General features: G+C 35.7%; 1 protein-coding gene across 1 annotated transcript; it reads left to right on the forward strand.

The window, feature by feature from the left end:
* The first annotated feature begins 9,329 nt into the window (after positions 1-9,329).
* LOC103495746 (protein TRANSPARENT TESTA GLABRA 1) lies at positions 9,330-10,870 on the forward strand. The gene has a single exon (XM_008457393.3). It carries the CDS (start codon positions 9,354-9,356, stop codon positions 10,617-10,619), a length of 1,266 nt encoding a protein of 421 aa, XP_008455615.2. The 5' UTR covers positions 9,330-9,353; the 3' UTR covers positions 10,620-10,870.
* The last annotated feature ends 8,859 nt before the right edge of the window (positions 10,871-19,729 follow it).

Here is a 19,729-nt window from a genome sequence, read left to right on the forward strand (position 1 = left end):
ATGGTGAAGAATTGATTGAAAGAAGCTTTGTGGTGGGGTTCCTTTTATAAATAATGCACCGAATGCACTTCCACCTTAGTTTCTCTTTTCTTTTCTCTTTATTTTATTCAATAAAAATCATTAATTATACATATATATATACGCACACACTTAATTTCCATTTTTCTTTTATTCCTTTCATATTAAAAAAATAAAATATAATAAAAAAATATCGGGTTTACATTCCAAGTGAGGTTAGCAAGGCATTTGGCTTGTTGTTTGGAACTTTGGCATTTTGGTTAAGTGAGATGATGAAGAGGTGGAGTCGGTGAAGTGCCTCATAGGTGTCATGTGCATGCTCAAGTTAAGTTTCAGCAAGTAGGAGGTGTCAAGAACTTTTCATGCAATGTTCAGTATAAATAGGTCACTTTAGATTGGAATTTTTTCCCAATTTACTCGTATGTTTTTGCCAAAATTTATCCCTAAAGATCTAAAATTGGGTCTATTTTCTAAGCTGGGTCTGCTGGCTAAATTCAAAGAGAGGAAGGTTAAGTTTAAGTTGAAAGAAGGGAGAAAGGTCATTTCAGAAGGAAACTGAGCAGTCTTCACTCCAAGGAGTCTACAGAATACAATTTGTGGAGTTTTTGGCTAAACTTTTGAGGTAAAAAAGGTAAGGCATTTTCCAGCAACTTTATAGATAGAAATATTTTTTCTTTGAGTTATGACTTTTAAGATATTAAGCTCTAAAGTGAAGTTAAATTTATTGTAGAAAAATGGTGATCTCAGCAATGTTGGTGGTTGACAAGCGTTAGGGGTTGCTAGGTGAGATGAACATAAAAGTTAGTTCAAAGAGGTTAGTAGTATGTGGGGAGGCCTATGCTAGGACCATGCCCAAGGAGCTACGCAGCACGGCCTGCGCGCAAAGACAAGTCTTGTGCATGAGGAAGGGCCACGGAGATGCAAGGCACACGATGAAATGAGGCATGCATGTGTCAACCCCTACCGTGCAGCCATGTGCGCTATCATATGTCAAGATGTGATTTTGGACTGTTTTTGGTGGTTTTGGAAAATTTAAGAGAAGTTTTGATATTTTTATGATTTAAGGAAATTAAATGGGATTATTTCTCATTATTTCAAATCAAGAGGAGATTGGAAAAGTTTACAAGCCGAGGGTCTAAGTTACCATCAGTGAGTGACAAAATGATTTTTAATGACGATTCTAAGTATTACATGTTATTATTTAAGTATGCTTTGAAATAATTATTAAGTTGTGTTGAGCATTCACTACAAGAAATTGGAAGGCTTCTGATGCATAAAACGATGCCAAAAGAGGGAACGTTGGGGTAGACACATGTTCCCGACGCCATTTTACATAGTCGGGATACGAAAAAAATATTATTTTAATATTACCTTATCCCGGCATTTCACGAAGGATGTTAGGAAAAAAGAAGTCATTCCTGACGTCTGGGATTAGGGAGTAAAGAATAGTTCACGATTAAAATAAATATATAACGTTTTCTGATGTCCCATGCATGACATCAAAAATGGGGACACCTATTATCGATAGTTCTTGTTCGACATTGGAAATGGGTAACATAGTTTCCGATCGCTTGCATGGGACATCGAGAAAAACTCAAACATCAATTATGTTAGAGCAAGATTCTGGACGTTCATGCATGGCGTCAAGAATGGTTATAACTATTTCCGACACCATTAATAATTCGTCGGGAATGTTTTAAACTATTCTTGATTTTCACTAATGGCGTTGAGTATTTGGTGGAACTTCCGACGTCTTCGTGGTGCATCGGAAGTTCTATATATTTTGTTTCAATTCTATGAAAGACAGAACTGAAACGAAGGAAAGAAGAGAAGAGAAGAAGGACAACTCCGAACGATTCTCCATCGCGCCCAAGCTTCCCCTCGTCGCCATCTGCCTCGTTGCTGCACCACCATTCTTCCATTTTGAGTAAGTTTAAACCCATTTTTTGTTAGTTTTGAAGTTAGTTTAGGTTAGAAATTAGGTTAGGTTAGTTAGTTTATAGTTTTGTTTTTTGAAGTTAGTTTAAGATTGAATATTGAATTAGTTGTGGAATGTGGGTTGAAAATTTGAGGTTATTTGAGAAATTGGGTGGGGAATTTAAACTTTTGTTGAGATTTTGAAAATTTGAGAGGGAAGGGGGTTTAGAGTTAATTGAATAGAATGGAATGAGTTAAGAATTAGAGAGGGGTTGAATTGAAATTTTGAAGGGGGGAGGTTCAATTGGAATTTTGATTGGGGGATTGGTGAATTGAACTTTTCAAGGGTGTAGGGTGGGTTTAATTGAATATTTGAAGGGGATGGGTAGTAGGGTAGCTTGTAAGGTAATGTTGTTGGAAGGGGTGAGTAGGATGGGAAGATTGAAGTTGTTTGTGGTTAATTAGGTTGTGGTGGCTATCCTACAGTAATTGTAGCCTTTGTAGTTTAAAGTTAGTTTTAGTGAAAATTTTAGAAGATTGTATATTGAGGGGAGTAAGTTTAGGATGTAAGAGGAGGAATATGCTTCCAATAAAACCTATTTATGTTTTAGGGACTTTAACGATGGACAAGGGTTGGATGAAACTTAGGAATAAGTTTTTCCTTGAGTATAGAAAGGGAGAGGCCCAATTTTTAGAAGTTGCCAAGTTTCATGTTGATGCCTATGGAAGAATATGGAGTCCATAGAAGAGATGTATGAACTCAAATTGGAACTCATTAGAGGGTGTGGAACGACATCTACTTATTATTGAAATATCCCCCTACTACACAGAGTGGGTGTATCATGGAGAGTCAGTTAGTTTTAGATGTACAAAAACCTTTGATGAAGGAACTAATAGTAATCCTTTTGATGAAAGAACTAGTAGTAGCCACTTTCATGAAGAAGATGATATGTTTGGTATGCTGAATGGTTTACAAGCCTCGATTGAATAGGAAAAGGAAACAGAGGAAGATCGTTTGGAGGATGAAATACTGAGAAATATTGGGGTAGATATAGATGAAGATACAACAAACATATTTAAGGACTTATTGAATGAAGCACGTAATGAGTTGTACCCTAGTTTTTTTGAAATTTCCTCCTTAAATTTTTTGGTTAAGTTGATGCACGTGAAGGTTCTAAACGATTGGAGTAAAAAGTCCTTTGACATGTTGTTAGAAATCTTAAGAGCAACGTTTCCAATATGTAGTAGTACTATCCTTAGTTCATAATTTTATGAAGCTAAATGAAAACTTCGTGACTTGGGCTTGGTATACAAGACTATTCACACATGCAAGTACGACTGTGTATCGTACTGGAAAGAGTTTGCTGGTTTGCAACATTGTCCTACATATGGCGAGGCTCGATACAAGGTTAATTATAACAGAGGGAAATTTTTTTGCATAAGGTACTGCATCACTCTCCTTTGGTACCGAGATTACAATGATTATTTGTCTCACATGAAGGGTCCGCTGACATGAAATGACATAGAGATAAACGTGTTGAAATAGATGATGTGTTGAGACATCCAATTGATGCAAAGGTATGAAAGCACTTCAATTGTGAATTTCCTAATTTTACTTCTGATCCACGGAACGTGCGTTTGGGGTTAGCTTCAGATGGGTTTAATCCCTTTGGTCATATGAGTACCTCGTACAGTATGAGGCTTGTTATGTTACTTCCTTACAATTTGCCACCATGATTGAGGAACTTAAAGAGTTATGTAATTTTGGGGTGTGTACGTATGACTCTCTTACAAGTTAGTTCTTTTAACTACATGCATCCTTGTTGTGGACAATTAATGACTTTTCAACGTATGGTGACCTATCAGGGTAGAGTACAAAGGGTATTAGGCATGTCCCAAATGCATAGGTGATAGATCGTCGTTCGAGACATGAGATAGAATATCCTTCATAGGACATTGATGCTATCTTTCATAAAACCACGTGTGGCGTAGAAGTAGGCTACACGATGGAAAGGTATAGCATAGGGCTTCTCCAGTGTTGATGAATGAGCATGAAATCTTAGAACAACTAGATCAGTTGGAATTTCTAGTTATGAGTAAACATCCTTCAGTAAAGGATAAGAAAAGAAATAAAGCTCTTAATTGGACAAAGAGAAGTATTGTTTCAAACTTCCTTATTGGTCGAGACTACTGTTACGTCACAAATTTAACGTAATGCATATTGAGAATAATGTTTGTGGTTGGTACCATTGTTGAATATCAAAGGGAAAACTAAGGATACTATGAATGCTCAGTAGGACCTACAACATCTGAAGATAAGAAAAGATTTACACCTTATAGAAGTTGGTAACCGATTGGTCAAGCCATATGCGAGCTACACGTTGACTAGCAGCAAGCGAGTTGAGTTTTACAAGTTCCTGAAATCAGTTAAGTTTCCCAAATGATTTGTTTCCAATATATCATGATGTGTGAATGAAATATAGGAGAAAATATTAGGTCTCAAAATGCACGATTGTCATGTTTTATTACATCGACTGCTACCTATTGGTATTCAAGCATTCTTATCGAAAAATTTGTATACCGCTATTATCGAACTATGTAATTTTTCGTGACTTGTGCGCCAATACCATAAGAGTAAGTGATTTGGACAGATTACAAGCAGATATCATAATCATACTTTGTAAGTTGGAAAGAATATTTCCACTTGTCTTCTTCAGCGTTATAGTACACCTTGTCATTCACTTACCATATGAAATCAAGGTTATTGGTCTAGTTTCTTACAGTTGGATGTGTCCCATTGAAAGAAGTCTATGCACTTTGAAACAGTATGTTCGAAACAAAGTACGTCCCAAGGGGTCTATTGCAGAAGCGTATGTGATGAATGAATCAAACACCTTTTGTTCACGGTACCTAAGTGGTACTTAGACTCGATTTACTAGAGATGAGCGAAATGATGATACCATTCCAGAGGACGAGGTGATTGGTAAGTTCGAAATTTTCAACCAGGAAGTATGACCATTAGGTGCGTCAAGTCTTCGTACTCTATGATAGGAAGAGAAACTCCTGTTCCATTGGTACATTCTCAATAATGTAAACGAAATATTGGAGTATTGCAAGTAATCATTTCTTATCTTCGTATTTCTTAGGTATAGTTGTTGAGTATTTGTTATACATTGTTGTTACAACAATTAAACTTATAATCATCCCCGTCAGAAAACATTTAAGGCTTATATGTCGACAGGCTCAAAATGCTACTAATCTGTACAAAAGACATCAGAGGATTCCTGAATGGTCTCGAAGTCTGGTATATAGTATGCACGTATGACATGTATGCACTAACGTATTTGCACGTGAATGTATATAATCATTGTTACATTGATTTTAGGTTATAGAATTGCATGACACTGAAATTCTATCTTACGATTTCTTCTTACTTACGATGGGACCATCATTCGACGTTCGTTGTTATAATAGATGCATTGTGGGTGGACTGAGATTTCACACGTCAGAACGTGATTCTCGACGCACTACACAAAATACTGGAGTGATGGTAATTGATGAAAGCAATGCAAATGGAAGTGACGATAATAATTTCTATGGTGTTATGGATGAAGTGTTGCACGTTCAATATTTGATGAAAATAAATGTTTGACTATTTAAGAATCAGTGGTATGACACGGATGTCAACAAAAGTCAAAGAACACATATGGAATTAGGGTACAAAGCTATCAACACGTCTCGTTTTTTATTCACCGAGGAACCAGTAATTCTTATGACGCATGCACAACAAGTATTTTACCTAGATGACCCAAAAATGGTAGTAATTGGAAAGTTGTCCAAGTGGTCAAGAATAAGCGTATATGGGACATGCCCGAAATGGATGATGTTGAGAATGAGCAACTGAATGTACTAGAAATCGTTATTGGCCATCAAGTGGATGAACACATCGAGGATGACACTTTGTGCAGGACTGACATTGATCCCACAATTGTTGAAAAATCGGTTGTGTGTCATGTCACTAATGACTTCATAGTCGATGGGGATGAACAATATTCACATCAAAGCCAAATAAGCGACAGGGAATGATAGTGACGAACTAAGTACCCACATATTTATTTAGTTTATATTTTGAATCTAATTATGTGTTCCTATTTGCTTATTGAATGTTTGTTTTCTATGCTACATGCACTATGTTGTCATTCCCGAGCAGTTTAGACAAGACAAATGCGATATTCCTTGAGTTCGTCGAGGATCTAGATAACCTTACAGAAGGGTCATCGTCGACATACGATAATTCGAGTGAGTCTAATGGTACGTTTTAACTCACGATTATTTGAACTTTTTTCTCACATTAACTTGTTGTTATCCACACATTGTTCGCTTCAGTCTTGTAGTAGGTGTGTGTGTGCAAAAGACATTTCCAATCCGCTGCCTTAAGTGGGCAAACGTAGGTAGAGAATACATCAAGGTCGTCAAAGGCGACCTACAGGTACGTCCACTATATATTTATGTTTTTATTTGAAATATATTTAAGTTAACCAAGCTAATGTGTGTTGTTTTTTATAATGTGTAGCGATTTTTCGTGTTTGATTTTAATGATCAAGCATTGAATAGTTTCGTTGAGCATCAAATGCTCAGTACCTTTAAAGAGTTTTGGGGTGACTGTCATAGACACTTCAAAAAGTACGACCCTAAGGAGGCACGTGCCAACCACCCCAGATATTGGTGGGACATAATGAGGATTGACACTACCTCTATGATCATTACACGAGTCATGCATTCCATGCGAGCAACTTAACGATTTGTAATGGTTAATTATGTTTTCAACTTTTAATATGTATACAAAATAAACAATATAATTTTTTTCATGCAGGAGCAATCACGAACCAACAAAGCTGCTAAACAGAAGCAACCTTACAATCGTAGCAGCGAGTCGAAGTTGTTTCTACAACGATAGCACGAGCTCGTTGAGTAAAGAGGAGAGTCGATCGATCGTGTGGAGTTGTTTCGACAAACACACGTTCAAGATGGGACTTTCCTATCGTAGGTTGCGGAGGATGCGCATGTAAGTTATCAAAGTAATACTTTTGCCCTTATTTGTCCTCTTTAATTTATTTGTGAGTTACTAACTTAATTTCTATATTTGTTGCAGAATCAAATGCTAAAACTCAAGTCTCAACCTATCCCGAAGGGTTCTCAACAACTCTCTAGGGACGAGATATGCGAGACTGTGTTGGGTAGACGATCGAGCTACTCAAAAGGTCTTAGTTGGGGACCTAAGCCCAAGGTTTGCAAGACGACCAGTGCAAGTAGTGCCACAACCTCGACGCAATCAATGATAGAGCTCCAATTACGAGTTGAGCTTGATAAAGCTAAACGAGCGATTGAAGAGCAGACAAGAAAGCAAGATATGTTAGCTTCACGAGGCTCATCAAGTGACGTACGTTATTTTGTAAGGATTTCTGTGTACATTTTTTAGGAATATTTACTATTTTTTATTTGTATTATGAACTTCGTTTTTTAACATTGTGTATTATAAACAAATACTATTTCTGATTTCGTAATTATATTTAAATTTTTGTTCAATTTGATATATTATTTCGACGTTCACTAATTTATTGTAAATTTTCTGTAATTTAATATCGCATAAATCGTACTATAATCAAAAACGAATACGAATATTATAATTGAATAAAAAACATTTAAGAAAAAAATAAAAAAAATATATTTAAACAATTTGATATATGTCAGAAATATAGTATATATCTTAGGGATGGTTATTTTTTATGCATGGCTGACGTCAGACATATGGATGTCGGGGATGGATTGTTTTCGATGCAAGGATAAATTCGAAAATACTGTCGTTGGGAGACATATATTCCTGATGTCGTGTTGGTGACGCGTCGAGAATTTGTCTCCTGACGCATTTCTTTTGACACTATTCTCAATGTCTCTTTCGGCATCAAAAACTTAATTTCCGACGTGATTTACATGTCTTTCGATGTTTTTATGCATCGTGAGTGGCCCCACTTCTTGTAGTGATTATCTTGATTACAAGCATATTTGTAAAAAGTAATTAAGTATGATTGTTTAGAAATGTTTTCAAAGCATGTGTTTAAAAATATTTAGCAAAGCATGTACATATTGATAAGTTTATTGATGAGTTTTGCAAACAATAATTTAAGATCAAATTTGAGTTTATAAAATAGAATTGTTTACTAGTCTAGAGAGTTGCTTGAAAAGCATGAGTTTGATGGAAATGGTTTTAAGTAAGAAAACCATGATATTCTATATACCGAGTTCTCGACAGTCAATGTGCACAATTTGGGGTATGGGGCTTTGCTGGCCACTTAGCCAGCTTCTACTGAGATCTGGTAGGATAGTATGACCAACAGAGCTCTACTATCTTGACCGAGATTATTAAATTAGGCATAGTAGATCGAGATAGTAACTATCGTGACCGAGTTTCTTGGGTAAAAAGTATACAGAGATAAAAGAGTATTTGAAAGATAGAAGGAGTTTTCCATAAAGAAGTTTTTAAGATTTTATACTTATGTTAAGCTTTATAAATGATTTATGAAAAAGACTAAAGTGTATTTATTTAAAAGTATGTTTTACAATATCGTCACTCACTGGGCTATTTAGTTTATCCTTTCCAAATGTTTTCCACTCTCAAGGAGGAGATCATGATCCGAGAACTTGACCGTTATCTCCAGTTTGTTGTGCATAGTTGTTAATAATTTTGTTGCCGTTGGTCAGTACTTGGACTCACTCATGTATTGTACATAAGTTCTGTATAGGGTTAAGTAAGTTAAGATGTTTATCTTCTGTTGCTTAGCGTGTTTTTTGTAAATGATGGCATTTAGCCTTAGCTTATTTGAGGTTATGTAATGAAGATGGTTTAATGTATGTTTATTATGTTAGTCTGCTCCATGAATTTTTAATTTATTCAAAGCCGTTTAGCATTTCAGAAAGATTCAATGTCAGAGTCAACTGGTGTTGTTCAGAAAATGAACGATGTAGATTGACTTCATGCCGTCTCTCAGGTCGAGAGTAGGTGATCCGGGAGGGGATGTGCAACGATTCTCTTTTTCACCTAAGGAACTGTATTAAGACATGAAAACCGTGATAAAGAGGCATAAAACTCTTTTGCGACTTCTAATGTGTAATTGACTTATTTTATCTATTTAGCTATACATTTTCTTTCTCTTTCTTGCGTTGCGACTTCATTAGTTTACCTAAAAGATTATAATAACTTATTTCTAGAACTTATCAATATTGTTAGAAAGGGACACTATCGGTTGACTTCACGCCATCTCTTTAACTAGGAGAAGATAGTTTGGGAGGGGATGTGTCACAATTGATGTCATCGTGAAACCATTATTCTTTACAATTTAAAATATGGGCCAAATCTCATAATGGAGGCCACAACTCACTGTTTGGAGTTTAGACACGCGGAATTTTGGGTAAGTTTGGGGAATTTTCCTTATGACTTCGCACCGCCTGCCTCCTACTTTTCCATTCTTCATCCTTCCCGAGTTCCCCAATTTTTTCCATTTCGTTTTATTTTTCTGAGTAAAGCGATCGTTAGACATCACCATCTCGCCACCGTGAACCGATCATCAATTCGTCCTTCACTGCCTCTCTCTCAGTCTGTTCCATCGTTCTTCGCTTTTGGAATCATGGAAAACGCAGCCTCCAGATCCGAATTCTTGGCGACCTACGATTCTCCGCATCCTCTCTACGCCATGGCCATTTCTTCCCCTCATGCACACTCACTTAATTTCTCCAGTCGCATAGCGCTTGGCAGCTTCGTCGAAGAGTACAACAACCGCGTCGACATTGTGTCTTTTGATCCAGATTCTGTCTCAATTAAAACTAATCCTTCCCTCTCCTTTGAGCACCCGTACCCACCCACCAAGCTCATGTTTAATCCCAGTCCCCTCTCCTCTCTCTTGGCCTCCTCTGGCGACTCTCTACGCCTCTGGAAAGTCGGAGATTCTTCCATCGAACCCCTCTCCCTCCTCAACAACAGCAAAACCAGTGAATTCTGTGCCCCATTAACTTCCTTCGACTGGAATGAAGTTGAGCTTAAGAGAATTGGAACCTCCAGTATTGACACCACTTGTACTATTTGGGACATTGAGAAGAGTGTGGTGGAAACCCAGTTCATAGCTCACGACAAAGAGGTCTATGACATTGCTTGGGGGGAAGCCCGGGTTTTTGCCTCTGTTTCCGCGGATGGGTCGGTAAGAATTTTCGACATGAGAGATAAGGAGCACTCTACCATTATATACGAAAGCCCTCAACCCGATACCCCTTTGCTCAGACTGGCTTGGAACAAACAGGACCTGCGGTACATGGCCACAATTCTGATGGATAGCAACAAAATTGTTATTTTGGACATTCGCTCACCAAGTGTGCCGGTTGCTGAACTGGAGAGGCATCATTCCAGTGTCAATGCTATTGCCTGGGCGCCTCGGAGCTGCAGGCATATTTGTTCCGCAGGGGATGACAAGCAGGCGCTCATTTGGGAGCTGCCTATGGTTGCAGGCCCCAATGGCATTGATCCAATGTCCATGTATTCTGCTGCATGTGAAATTAACCAGTTGCAATGGTCCGCCGCCCAACCTGATTGGATTGCTTTAGCATTTTCCAACAAAATGCAGCTTTTGAAAGTTTGAGGACTCGGAACGTTTTCCACTGTACCTCTACCTACAGTGTATCTACTGTAATATCCTTACATTTTGTTTTTCAATCATGTTCTATAAGCCTGATGTCTTCCTATAAGTTTAGTTTTAGGTTAGTGCTAAGTTGTTACTGGGTTAATATAAATGTTGGTGCCTTCTTCTGGCTAACAGACAACACATTCTATGTTAACTCGCTTGAATTCTTGAAATTCAATCAAGCTTAAGTAGGCCACTTTCTTGTTCAAGTTAAAGCTGATATTTAGTTTGATTTGCTTATTTTATTTGCATATTACTTAAGGCCCTAAGAGCCTTTATTGAGTTGTAATGCAACTTAACCCCACAACTCTGTTGGAAAACAAGGAAGAACAGCTGTTTGGAACTTTGGTTGGAAACATACCTTCGCACACAGCTGATCTTTGCTGCCAACGAAGACACTGTTTTGCCCTAATGATTCTTGTCAATGAGAGAATCTATATCTTCTCTTTCAAGTTAGATGCAATATAGTATTAGATTGTTGATTTGAATTTGGATAAGAACTTTCTGCTATATGTTGCTACAGATGATGTTTTAGTTCTAGTTTATAATCTCATCTTATGAGCTGGAGCTGAAGTTGGATCCATCCCATATGATTTGATTGGGTAGAGTTGATAGAAAACCAAAGATGCAATACTAATGAGGCCATTCAGATTCCGAAGATCCAATTGCAACAAATAAGTTCATCGGCATGGTTTTTTGGTCACAGTAATGGGTAAATTCCTTTATGATGTGGAGCTGAAATTCATGACAAAAAGTTGACGAATCTAGAGACGGTATGTAAAACAGGTTGAATTGTAAGATGGTATACTTTGTTCTTGCTCATTTTTTTTTTTTTTTTTTACTTTCTTCTGAAACTAAATCTATTCTATAATTTCTTCTATTAATACCCAAATAAAAAAATAAAAACCCGCTCAGTATTTCAAAATTTGATAGAATATTTAGTTAATTTTGTAACAGCAAAAGATGCAAGGGATGATAGGTCAAATTTACTGGGAGCAATCATCAGATGATTGAGTATTAAAGCCAAGGTGCATTTATTCAAGGATTATCCGTATGTTTTTTAAGTATGTAGTACATATATGCAGTATATATACATAGACATTATGTATTATTTTGGGATATTTGAATGAAAATCATTACTTTCAGTGGTATTATAGCACAATTTGTACAAAAGTTGAAGAAATTGAAACTTGGTTCTGCTAGCATCTCAATCACTGCTTCACAGTAATTCTCATGGCCAAACAAGGTGTAGCCCTCACAAAACAGAATTTCCAACAATGCACAACTTCATATCATTCAAACTCAACACTTCCAACTACTTTCAGTGGAAATCTCAGGTTGCCTAAACAAGACAGGTAATTAGATTTTTGTTTTAGATTTCTGATTCTTCTTGTTGCTCTCTAATTTTTGCAGTAATTGTTGCCATCTTGGTTATGTTTTTTTTTTCTTTGAAAAATGATGTTTTTTGTTAGCCTATCTAAATTCAGTGTTTATTGTTGCTGCATTTTCGCAACGAGAGGAGGAAATCTGTGGTTATTAATGTCTTGTAGGGGACGAGGGTTACTGGTTGAAGCAATCATTAATATCTCCATTTGCAGGTCTTCTTGTTTTCTTTTTGTATTAAGTTAAAAAAAAAATCTGCTTTTGAAGCTTTTGCTTCTTGCATTTGGTTATTGTTCATAGTGAGAATGAGTTGTGCTATTAACCATCTTGGGTTTTTGGTTTAGTGGTAAAAAAGGAGACAGTCTCAAATAATGATCGTAAGGTCATGAGTTTAATCCATGACGATCACCGACCTAGAAATTTTGTTAAATAGATTTCTATGAAAAAGGATGAAATCAACCTCCAAAAGAATACAAATTAGGAAATTGAAAAAAAAAATCTATGGAATTATGAGTAAAAAAAGAAGGCTTGCAGAAATTTTTAATACGGGTAAAAAGTTGCGATGAGATAAATCAAATTTAACAAGGAATAGTTTATTAAACTGGTTATCTTAACTTGTTTCTTATTTTCTTATCTCGTTGACTTTCTCACTTTCAGTGTTAAAGGTAGTATGCATCATACTGATGATTGAATCAGTGGCCTCATGATGTATTCCGAAAGATTAGTTGATTTACCAAGTAAGAATCATTCTTCTCCTTAAAACAAAAAAGAGAAGAAAAGGGAACTCGGCTAATGAAATTCCATCTTTCTGATTTTTCTTTGAAGCAGTGGGGTGGACGTTGGAGAAAAAGAAATGTTGGGATTTGGGTTTCGTTGCATGATTTGTGCATGTTTTTACTTGTGTAATGCTTATAATCTTTTGATCATAGATTAGTTGTTTATTTTTTAGTTTGAATTTCGTTAAGTTGGAAAATTAAATTTGGAGTAGAAAATTCCTTGACAAGATATAGTTGACATGGAAATGATTAGGCTTAAAGAAGAGTTCATAATTAATCTTGTTATTCCTGTCTAAAAAGTAGACAAGAACGTTAGTTTTATAATTGATGAGTGATTTGTTTGACCTCGTGAAAGTTATTCAAAAGAAGAAAGAAGACAACAAGGTATATGTGGAAGACTCTAGTACAGGGAGAAAAAAATTACGATATCCAAAATGTACAAAGGGGAGGAATATATATAGACTACGATAAGTCCTAACAAATAAAGAAATAAAACTAGGGTACAATAATAACAAAAATCTAGGGTACAATAAATAACAAAAATACCTTCAAGTTGATTATAAACAGTTAACTGACCTCTTATTTCTAATACTCTCCCTCAAGTTGGAGTGTAGGTGTCAATTACAACTTGCTAATACAAGAGTCAAAGTTTTGATTGAGTAATCCTTTGGTGATAAGATCAACAATTTGTTGATCGAACAAAATGTATGGAATACAGATACTGCCATTATCAAGTTTCTTATTTATAAAATGCCTGTCAAATCTCTACATCCTTTGTACTGGGTTATTAGCTATGCTTATTTCTTTATTTGTTAGTAATTAATCTTGCTTAATCATAATCGATATAAGCCTCAATACATCTTTTTGTTAGTTTTTCCTAAACAACAAACCTTTAATTACCTGGAGTAGTTTTGAATACCTTAGAATATGATCCACAACTTCAATTTGTTCTTCGTAGGGTGCCTATAAACCTTAGACCTAAGAACTCCTAAGGTTTGAGGGAGAAGTTAAAGTTGAAGTTATGTTGAGTTGAAGAAAAGATGGAAGGAAACCTTAGTAAGATTTTGGTTAATCAAGTGACATGATTTGTGTGTCATTGAAGCCAAGATAGTCTTGAAGGATTTTTGTTGTAGTGTTGGTAAGAGGCGGCTAAAGAGAGGTTAGAAAGGTGAAAATTTGGCTGAGTGTTTTAAACTAGGCGTTTTGAGGTTAGGCTAGCGCCCAAGATTGTCCAAATAACCTCCAAGGACAAGGCATGCAAGGCGTTTAATTTGGTAAGTTTGGCTATTTAAAAAATGAGTTTGTTAGGGTAGGGTCGTAAAGATGTCAAACAATGCAAGTGGTATGCAGGAATTGAAATTGGTACAACAATGTGTATAAAATTAGAAAAGCAAGATCATTGCAATTGAGAAAAGTGAAGGGCTATACCTACCAAAGCAAACCATTCAAGTTATTTGTAAACCCAACTTTAATAGAATTACCAAAGTAAAGGGTAAGTTGGGGTCGAACCTAGGAGAACCTAGGAGAACTAGTGACAAGAAATGGAATCTAGACATAGCAAAAAGAAATGATTATTAATTTCAAAAACATAAAAAATGAATTATAGAAGTAGAAGTCGAGGTTTGTGTAACATAGAAGAAAGTAAACTGATGGAAAAAGATTGCACTTCGAGAATTAATATCAACAAATTTAAAGAACTAAAAGACAAGGGTATTGGGTATTTAATTTCTCATTCCATTCATTGAATTGGAAAAATAAAGGGTGATTGCGACTGATCTTTATCATTCAAGGTTCTTGGTCAATAAATTCTTGGAGTCGAAAGCTTTATTTAACTCTAGAATTAATTACACCAATTTAATGATCAATAGACCAATTCTAATTCATAGTACTTATGCTTTCAACCTTGTATCTTCCACACAATTTGGTGAATTGCATTAAGATCTGGGGTTTTGAACCAAGACTTAAAAGAGTGATTGCCAGTAACCTATTTCAAGATTCATGATACAACGATTTCAATATCAACTATTGCAAGCATTCAATACAAATGAAAGAATTATACGACAATTGATAACTTCAATTTCTCAGGAATATGTATTGCACAACTAAGAATTATAGAGGAATTCATGCAATTGATTTGATTAAGATTAATAACAAGAGTTCATTATGCAAGAAATTCTAAGAATCATGCATCAAAATCAAGAATTAAGCAATGGCTCATGGAATTGAAAAATTAAACCCAATACCTTTTTTCTTATTTTAGCCTTGAAGATCCATGAGAAATTCAACAAAATTTTAGTAAGAAAAATGATAGAATATTGAGAAGAAATTGAGATTTTATTGAATTGAGAAAGAATTTGTACAAATTTGAAGTGATAGAATATTGAGAAGAAATTGAGAATTTATTGAATTGAGAGAGAATTTGTACAAAATTGAAGTGAAGATGTAATAATGGATGAAATTGATATGAATAGATATGAAAGGGAAAAAGGGCTATTTAAAGAGAAAAATTGAAATGACTGTCTTTGGGTCGAACTCTGCAACCTGAAGGACACACGCAGACATAAAATTGGTGGAAAAGATGGAGGATTTCGAAAAGTTGCATGTTTTTTTTACAAATTCCCACTTATTTTACATGGAAACAAAACTGTTTTCCACGGTTGGGGATTTGAACTAGCGCGCTGGGGTTGAATTGACGAAAGAAATTTTTTGTGGTCGTGCGGACCAAACCGATGACGTTGAGGTGGAGCACACACGTTTTGATGCAAAATTTCGAAAACTTTATCTTATTTACGATTTTGTCATTGGTCTTTGAATGGCCCTTCTTCTTCGTTTGAGCAGCGTTTTAAGCGACTTTTGTTGTGTCGTTCTCGTATCAAAGTCTATTTTTATAATTTGTACAAAAATACAAAAATAATGAGTATATGCATGCATAAGGGTAAAATTAGTTAGTAATTGTTTGGTCTATTCTAGTCCTAACACGAGGAGAGAGAGTGTGCTAGCGAGCTGCCCTTGCGTACGGCAAGGCGCATAGGCAAGGGCCATGCAAGAAGGTAGGCGACACGACGTATGTGTGTCAAGGCTAGATGATATGAAACATTGAGACCTTTGCAAGTAAGTCGAGTGAGCTTTGTTGTGGGTATGCATTTTGATATTGAGTGCCATGCGGACAAGTAGGCACTCTGGTAGTGCTCGGTGGTGCGACTTCCGGATGTCTAGGTGTAAACCCCGAACCCTATGAAATTTGGATTTTTCACGGAATTTGAAAGGTTAGTTTTAAGTAAAGTTAAGTTGGAAAAGTAAGTTTAAGAAGTGTTATTTTAAATGTGTCATAGTAAATGAAAAGAAGGAAAGCCAAGAAAAATGGTTAAAAAGTAAAGGAAGAAATTTTGGCTGAGTCCACAAGCTAGGATTTTGGACTTGGTAGGCGGCTAAAGAGGAAACTTCACTAGAAAGGTTTCTAAATAAGGGAAAAGTTGGTCATTTTGAAGCTGCTTCTACCATAAGCTTGAGAAAAAATTGAAAAAATTTCCAAGGCTTTTAGAGATCCAAAATGAGCTTGAATTTGGCAAGCATTGTAAGGAAGTGCAAGGGAACCCGTGACTAAGTAGTTGATTGTGATTTATGAATGGTTCCTTTTATAAAATGCTTTCCAAAATAAAAAGGATTTCTAAAATATGTTTAAATCCTCACTATAATTCTGTTCAGACCACAAACAACATGATTTCTCTTATGCTTCACAATTGTTAAAATGTATATGATTTATAAATAAATTGAACTTATTATGAACTAGAGTGAGGAGATGAGATAATATGTAATTGAGAAATGCATAAGATTTGATCAAAATTGAAATGATGAAATGAGATGATCTTTTGTACCCTATGCAATGAGATGCCTTATCCTTGTTGTGTGATCTAGGATAAGATGCTCTATTTATGTCGTGTGTTTTGGAATAGAGTGTCCTATTCATGTTGCGTGATCTTGAGTAGGATGCCTCATACTTGCTGTATGATTTAATATGGATACCCATTACTTAGTGTATGATCTAACATTGGGAGATGTCTTATGCATAATGAAATTGATGAAACTTTCTAAATGCATTGAGATTACTCTACATAGTTGCAACTTGGCAAAAGAGTGTGGTAAACATTTCAGCTGGGAAAATAGTACAAAGATGTAATTAAACCTGCTAAATAATTATACGAGGTGATTATGTTATATAGGAGATGCATACCATGCGATATGATTTACAATGAAATAATTGAAAAGAAAATGATTTCTATATGAATTATGATTTATGAAAATTGTTGATAAAATAGAGATGCTGCGAATTGCTTTTAACACATTGAAATGATTTGATTTAAATTTAATATCTTATTAATTGAATTGTATATTATTTATGCCGCATGTTTTGAAGAAATGATTATAACGCATTAAGGTAAACTTTATAATTTTATCAAAGGAGTTGATAAAAGACCCCACTCACTAGGCATTTTCGTCTAACCTTTCAAATGTTTTGTTTTAAAATTCTCCCCCTCCCCCCTCCAGGTAGCAAGAGACATTCAGCGTTGAGCTTGTAGTCTTGAACACCTACTGTGTCATTCGTTGAATGCATCATTTTGGTAGTGGCTTTTGTCAGCTCTCGTAGTATATAGGGGCTAGGCAAGAGGAGTCTAAATGTTGTTTTGAGTTGTATATAGTTCTTTTGAAAGAAATCGTGTTCTAAGTACTGAATGTACTCTGTTATTTAAAATATTAATGAAGTATTCTTAATTCCTTTGAGTTCACATTCACCGCTTAAGCTTATAAGTGGCATTTAATATCACTTACTAGGCGTTCTGTGTATCATCTCGTGGAGAGACTCACATAGGATGTCTAGGTGGTCACGTCCTGTCACATCATGCCTTGCCTATATATAGATACGTCTTTTTCATTGTCTGTGTGGGAAATTTGGTAAAAATACGAAGAGCAAGCTCATTCTTCCACCCTTTTCTTTGTTTTAGGTGAGAGTCTAAAACTGAGAGAGAGATCCTTAACCATTTCGCCCCATTGTAAAAAGGCAAAAATCAGAATGAATGAGTATGAGAACTCATACTAAGGCATTGATTTGTAACATTGACTTTATGGCCGAGAGGCCTAAAGTTTTATTTATAATATTGATGCATTTCTTTTATCATCCGCCTATATCTCTTTGTTCACTTATTCACTGTACATTTAATTGATAGTTTTCATAATGTAGGGTGTTACTAACATTAGAGATCTGGCTGAATGCATTATAAGTCTTGTTTAGTTGAATACAACCATCAATATTTTGTCTTATTTGAGAGACAAGACAAAGTATTGACTGTCATCACTTGACGTGTGATGATCTAAGTTTAGCTAACCGAGTAGCGATAAGACCTGCTTGGTGATTCATAAGGTGAGATGTCCACACATCATTCAGCGAAATGATTCGCTAAAAGACAAGAGTGGTAGTTGGAGCTGATGTGACGTGAAACGACTACTTTTCATGCTTTGTAGAGGATAAGGATGGGTGAGCAGCAGAGCGTAATTAATTTTCCGTCCAAATATGCCTACAAATACCTCAAACTTTCCCATGAACAAGAATAAAAAGGGGTCTCTCTTAAGGACGCCAGTGGAAGGAAAATTTTAGAATCCTTATCCATCTGTAGAAGTCCTCTTCCTCCACCTCTTCTTCCAATCAACTTCTGAGTGAGAGCTTAGAGAGAGATTAGAGAGAAAAGCTCACCATCCATTTTTCGAACTTAAAAAAAGAGCCAAGGAATGCATGACAATGCATGTTGGGCAACCAAAATGGTCCCTAAGATACAAGGCAATTAAATACATTTACACTAAGTGAATGAAGGAAGGGACCTCTGTTAGAGAACATGTCCTGGACATGATAATGCACTTCAATATTGCTGAAGTAAATGGTGGTGCCATCGATGAGGCTAATCAGGTTAGCTTTATCTTAGAGTCTCTTCCGAAGAGCTTCATACCATTTCAAACAAATGCGTCCCCGAACAAGATAGAGTTTAATCTGACAACCCTTCTAAACGAGCTCCAGCATTTCCAAAATCTTACCAATGGTAAGGGAAAAAAAGTAGAAGCAAATGTTGCTACTCCAAAAAGGAAATTCTCAAGAGGATCGTCCTCTAAATCTAAAGCTGGACTCTTAAAACCTAATCGTAAGATAGAAAAGAAGGAAAAGGGGAAGACTCCCAAACAAAATAAGGTTAAGAAGACTACAGAAAAAGGTAAGTGTTACCACTGTAGTGAAAATGGGCATTGGTTGATAAACTGCCCAAAATACCTTGCTCAGGAAAAAGCAGAGAAAGAAGCACAAGGTAAATATGATTTAATTGTCCTTGAAACATGTTTAGAGAAAAATGAAAATTCTACCTAGATATTAGATTCAGGAGCCACTAATCATATTTGCTTCTCATTTCAGGAAATTAGTTCTTGGAAAATGCTTTCTGAAGGCGAGATCACTCTCAAAGTTGGAACTGGAGAAATGGTCTCAACTAAAGCAGTGGGAGACTTGAAGTTGTTTTTTAATGATAAATATATCATACTCAAGAATGTCTTGTATGCCCCTCAGATGAAGAGAAATTTAATATCTATCTCTTGTATGCTAGAACATATGTACATAATATCTTTTAAAATTAATGAAGCATTCATTTTTCGAAAAGGTATTCATGTTTGTTCTGCTATACTTGAAAATAACTTATATAAGTTAAGACCAACACGAGCAAATTTTGTCTTAAATACTGAAATGTTTAGAACAGCTGAAACTCAGAATAAAAGACAAAAAGTTTTTCCTAATGCCTTCTTATGGCACTAAAGATTTGACCATATAAATCTTAATAGGATTGGGAGATTGGTTAAGAGTGGACTTCTAAGTCAGTTAGA

This window comes from Cucumis melo, chromosome 7, assembly GCF_025177605.1.
Source record: "Cucumis melo cultivar AY chromosome 7, USDA_Cmelo_AY_1.0, whole genome shotgun sequence".
NCBI classification, from domain to species: domain Eukaryota; kingdom Viridiplantae; phylum Streptophyta; class Magnoliopsida; order Cucurbitales; family Cucurbitaceae; genus Cucumis; species Cucumis melo.

What these genes read in the sequence shown, in the direction of transcription:
- LOC103495746 (XM_008457393.3), top strand. Translation starts at nt 9,354, where the DNA reads ATGGAGGCCACAACTCACTGTTTGGAGTTTAGACACGCGGAATTTTGG.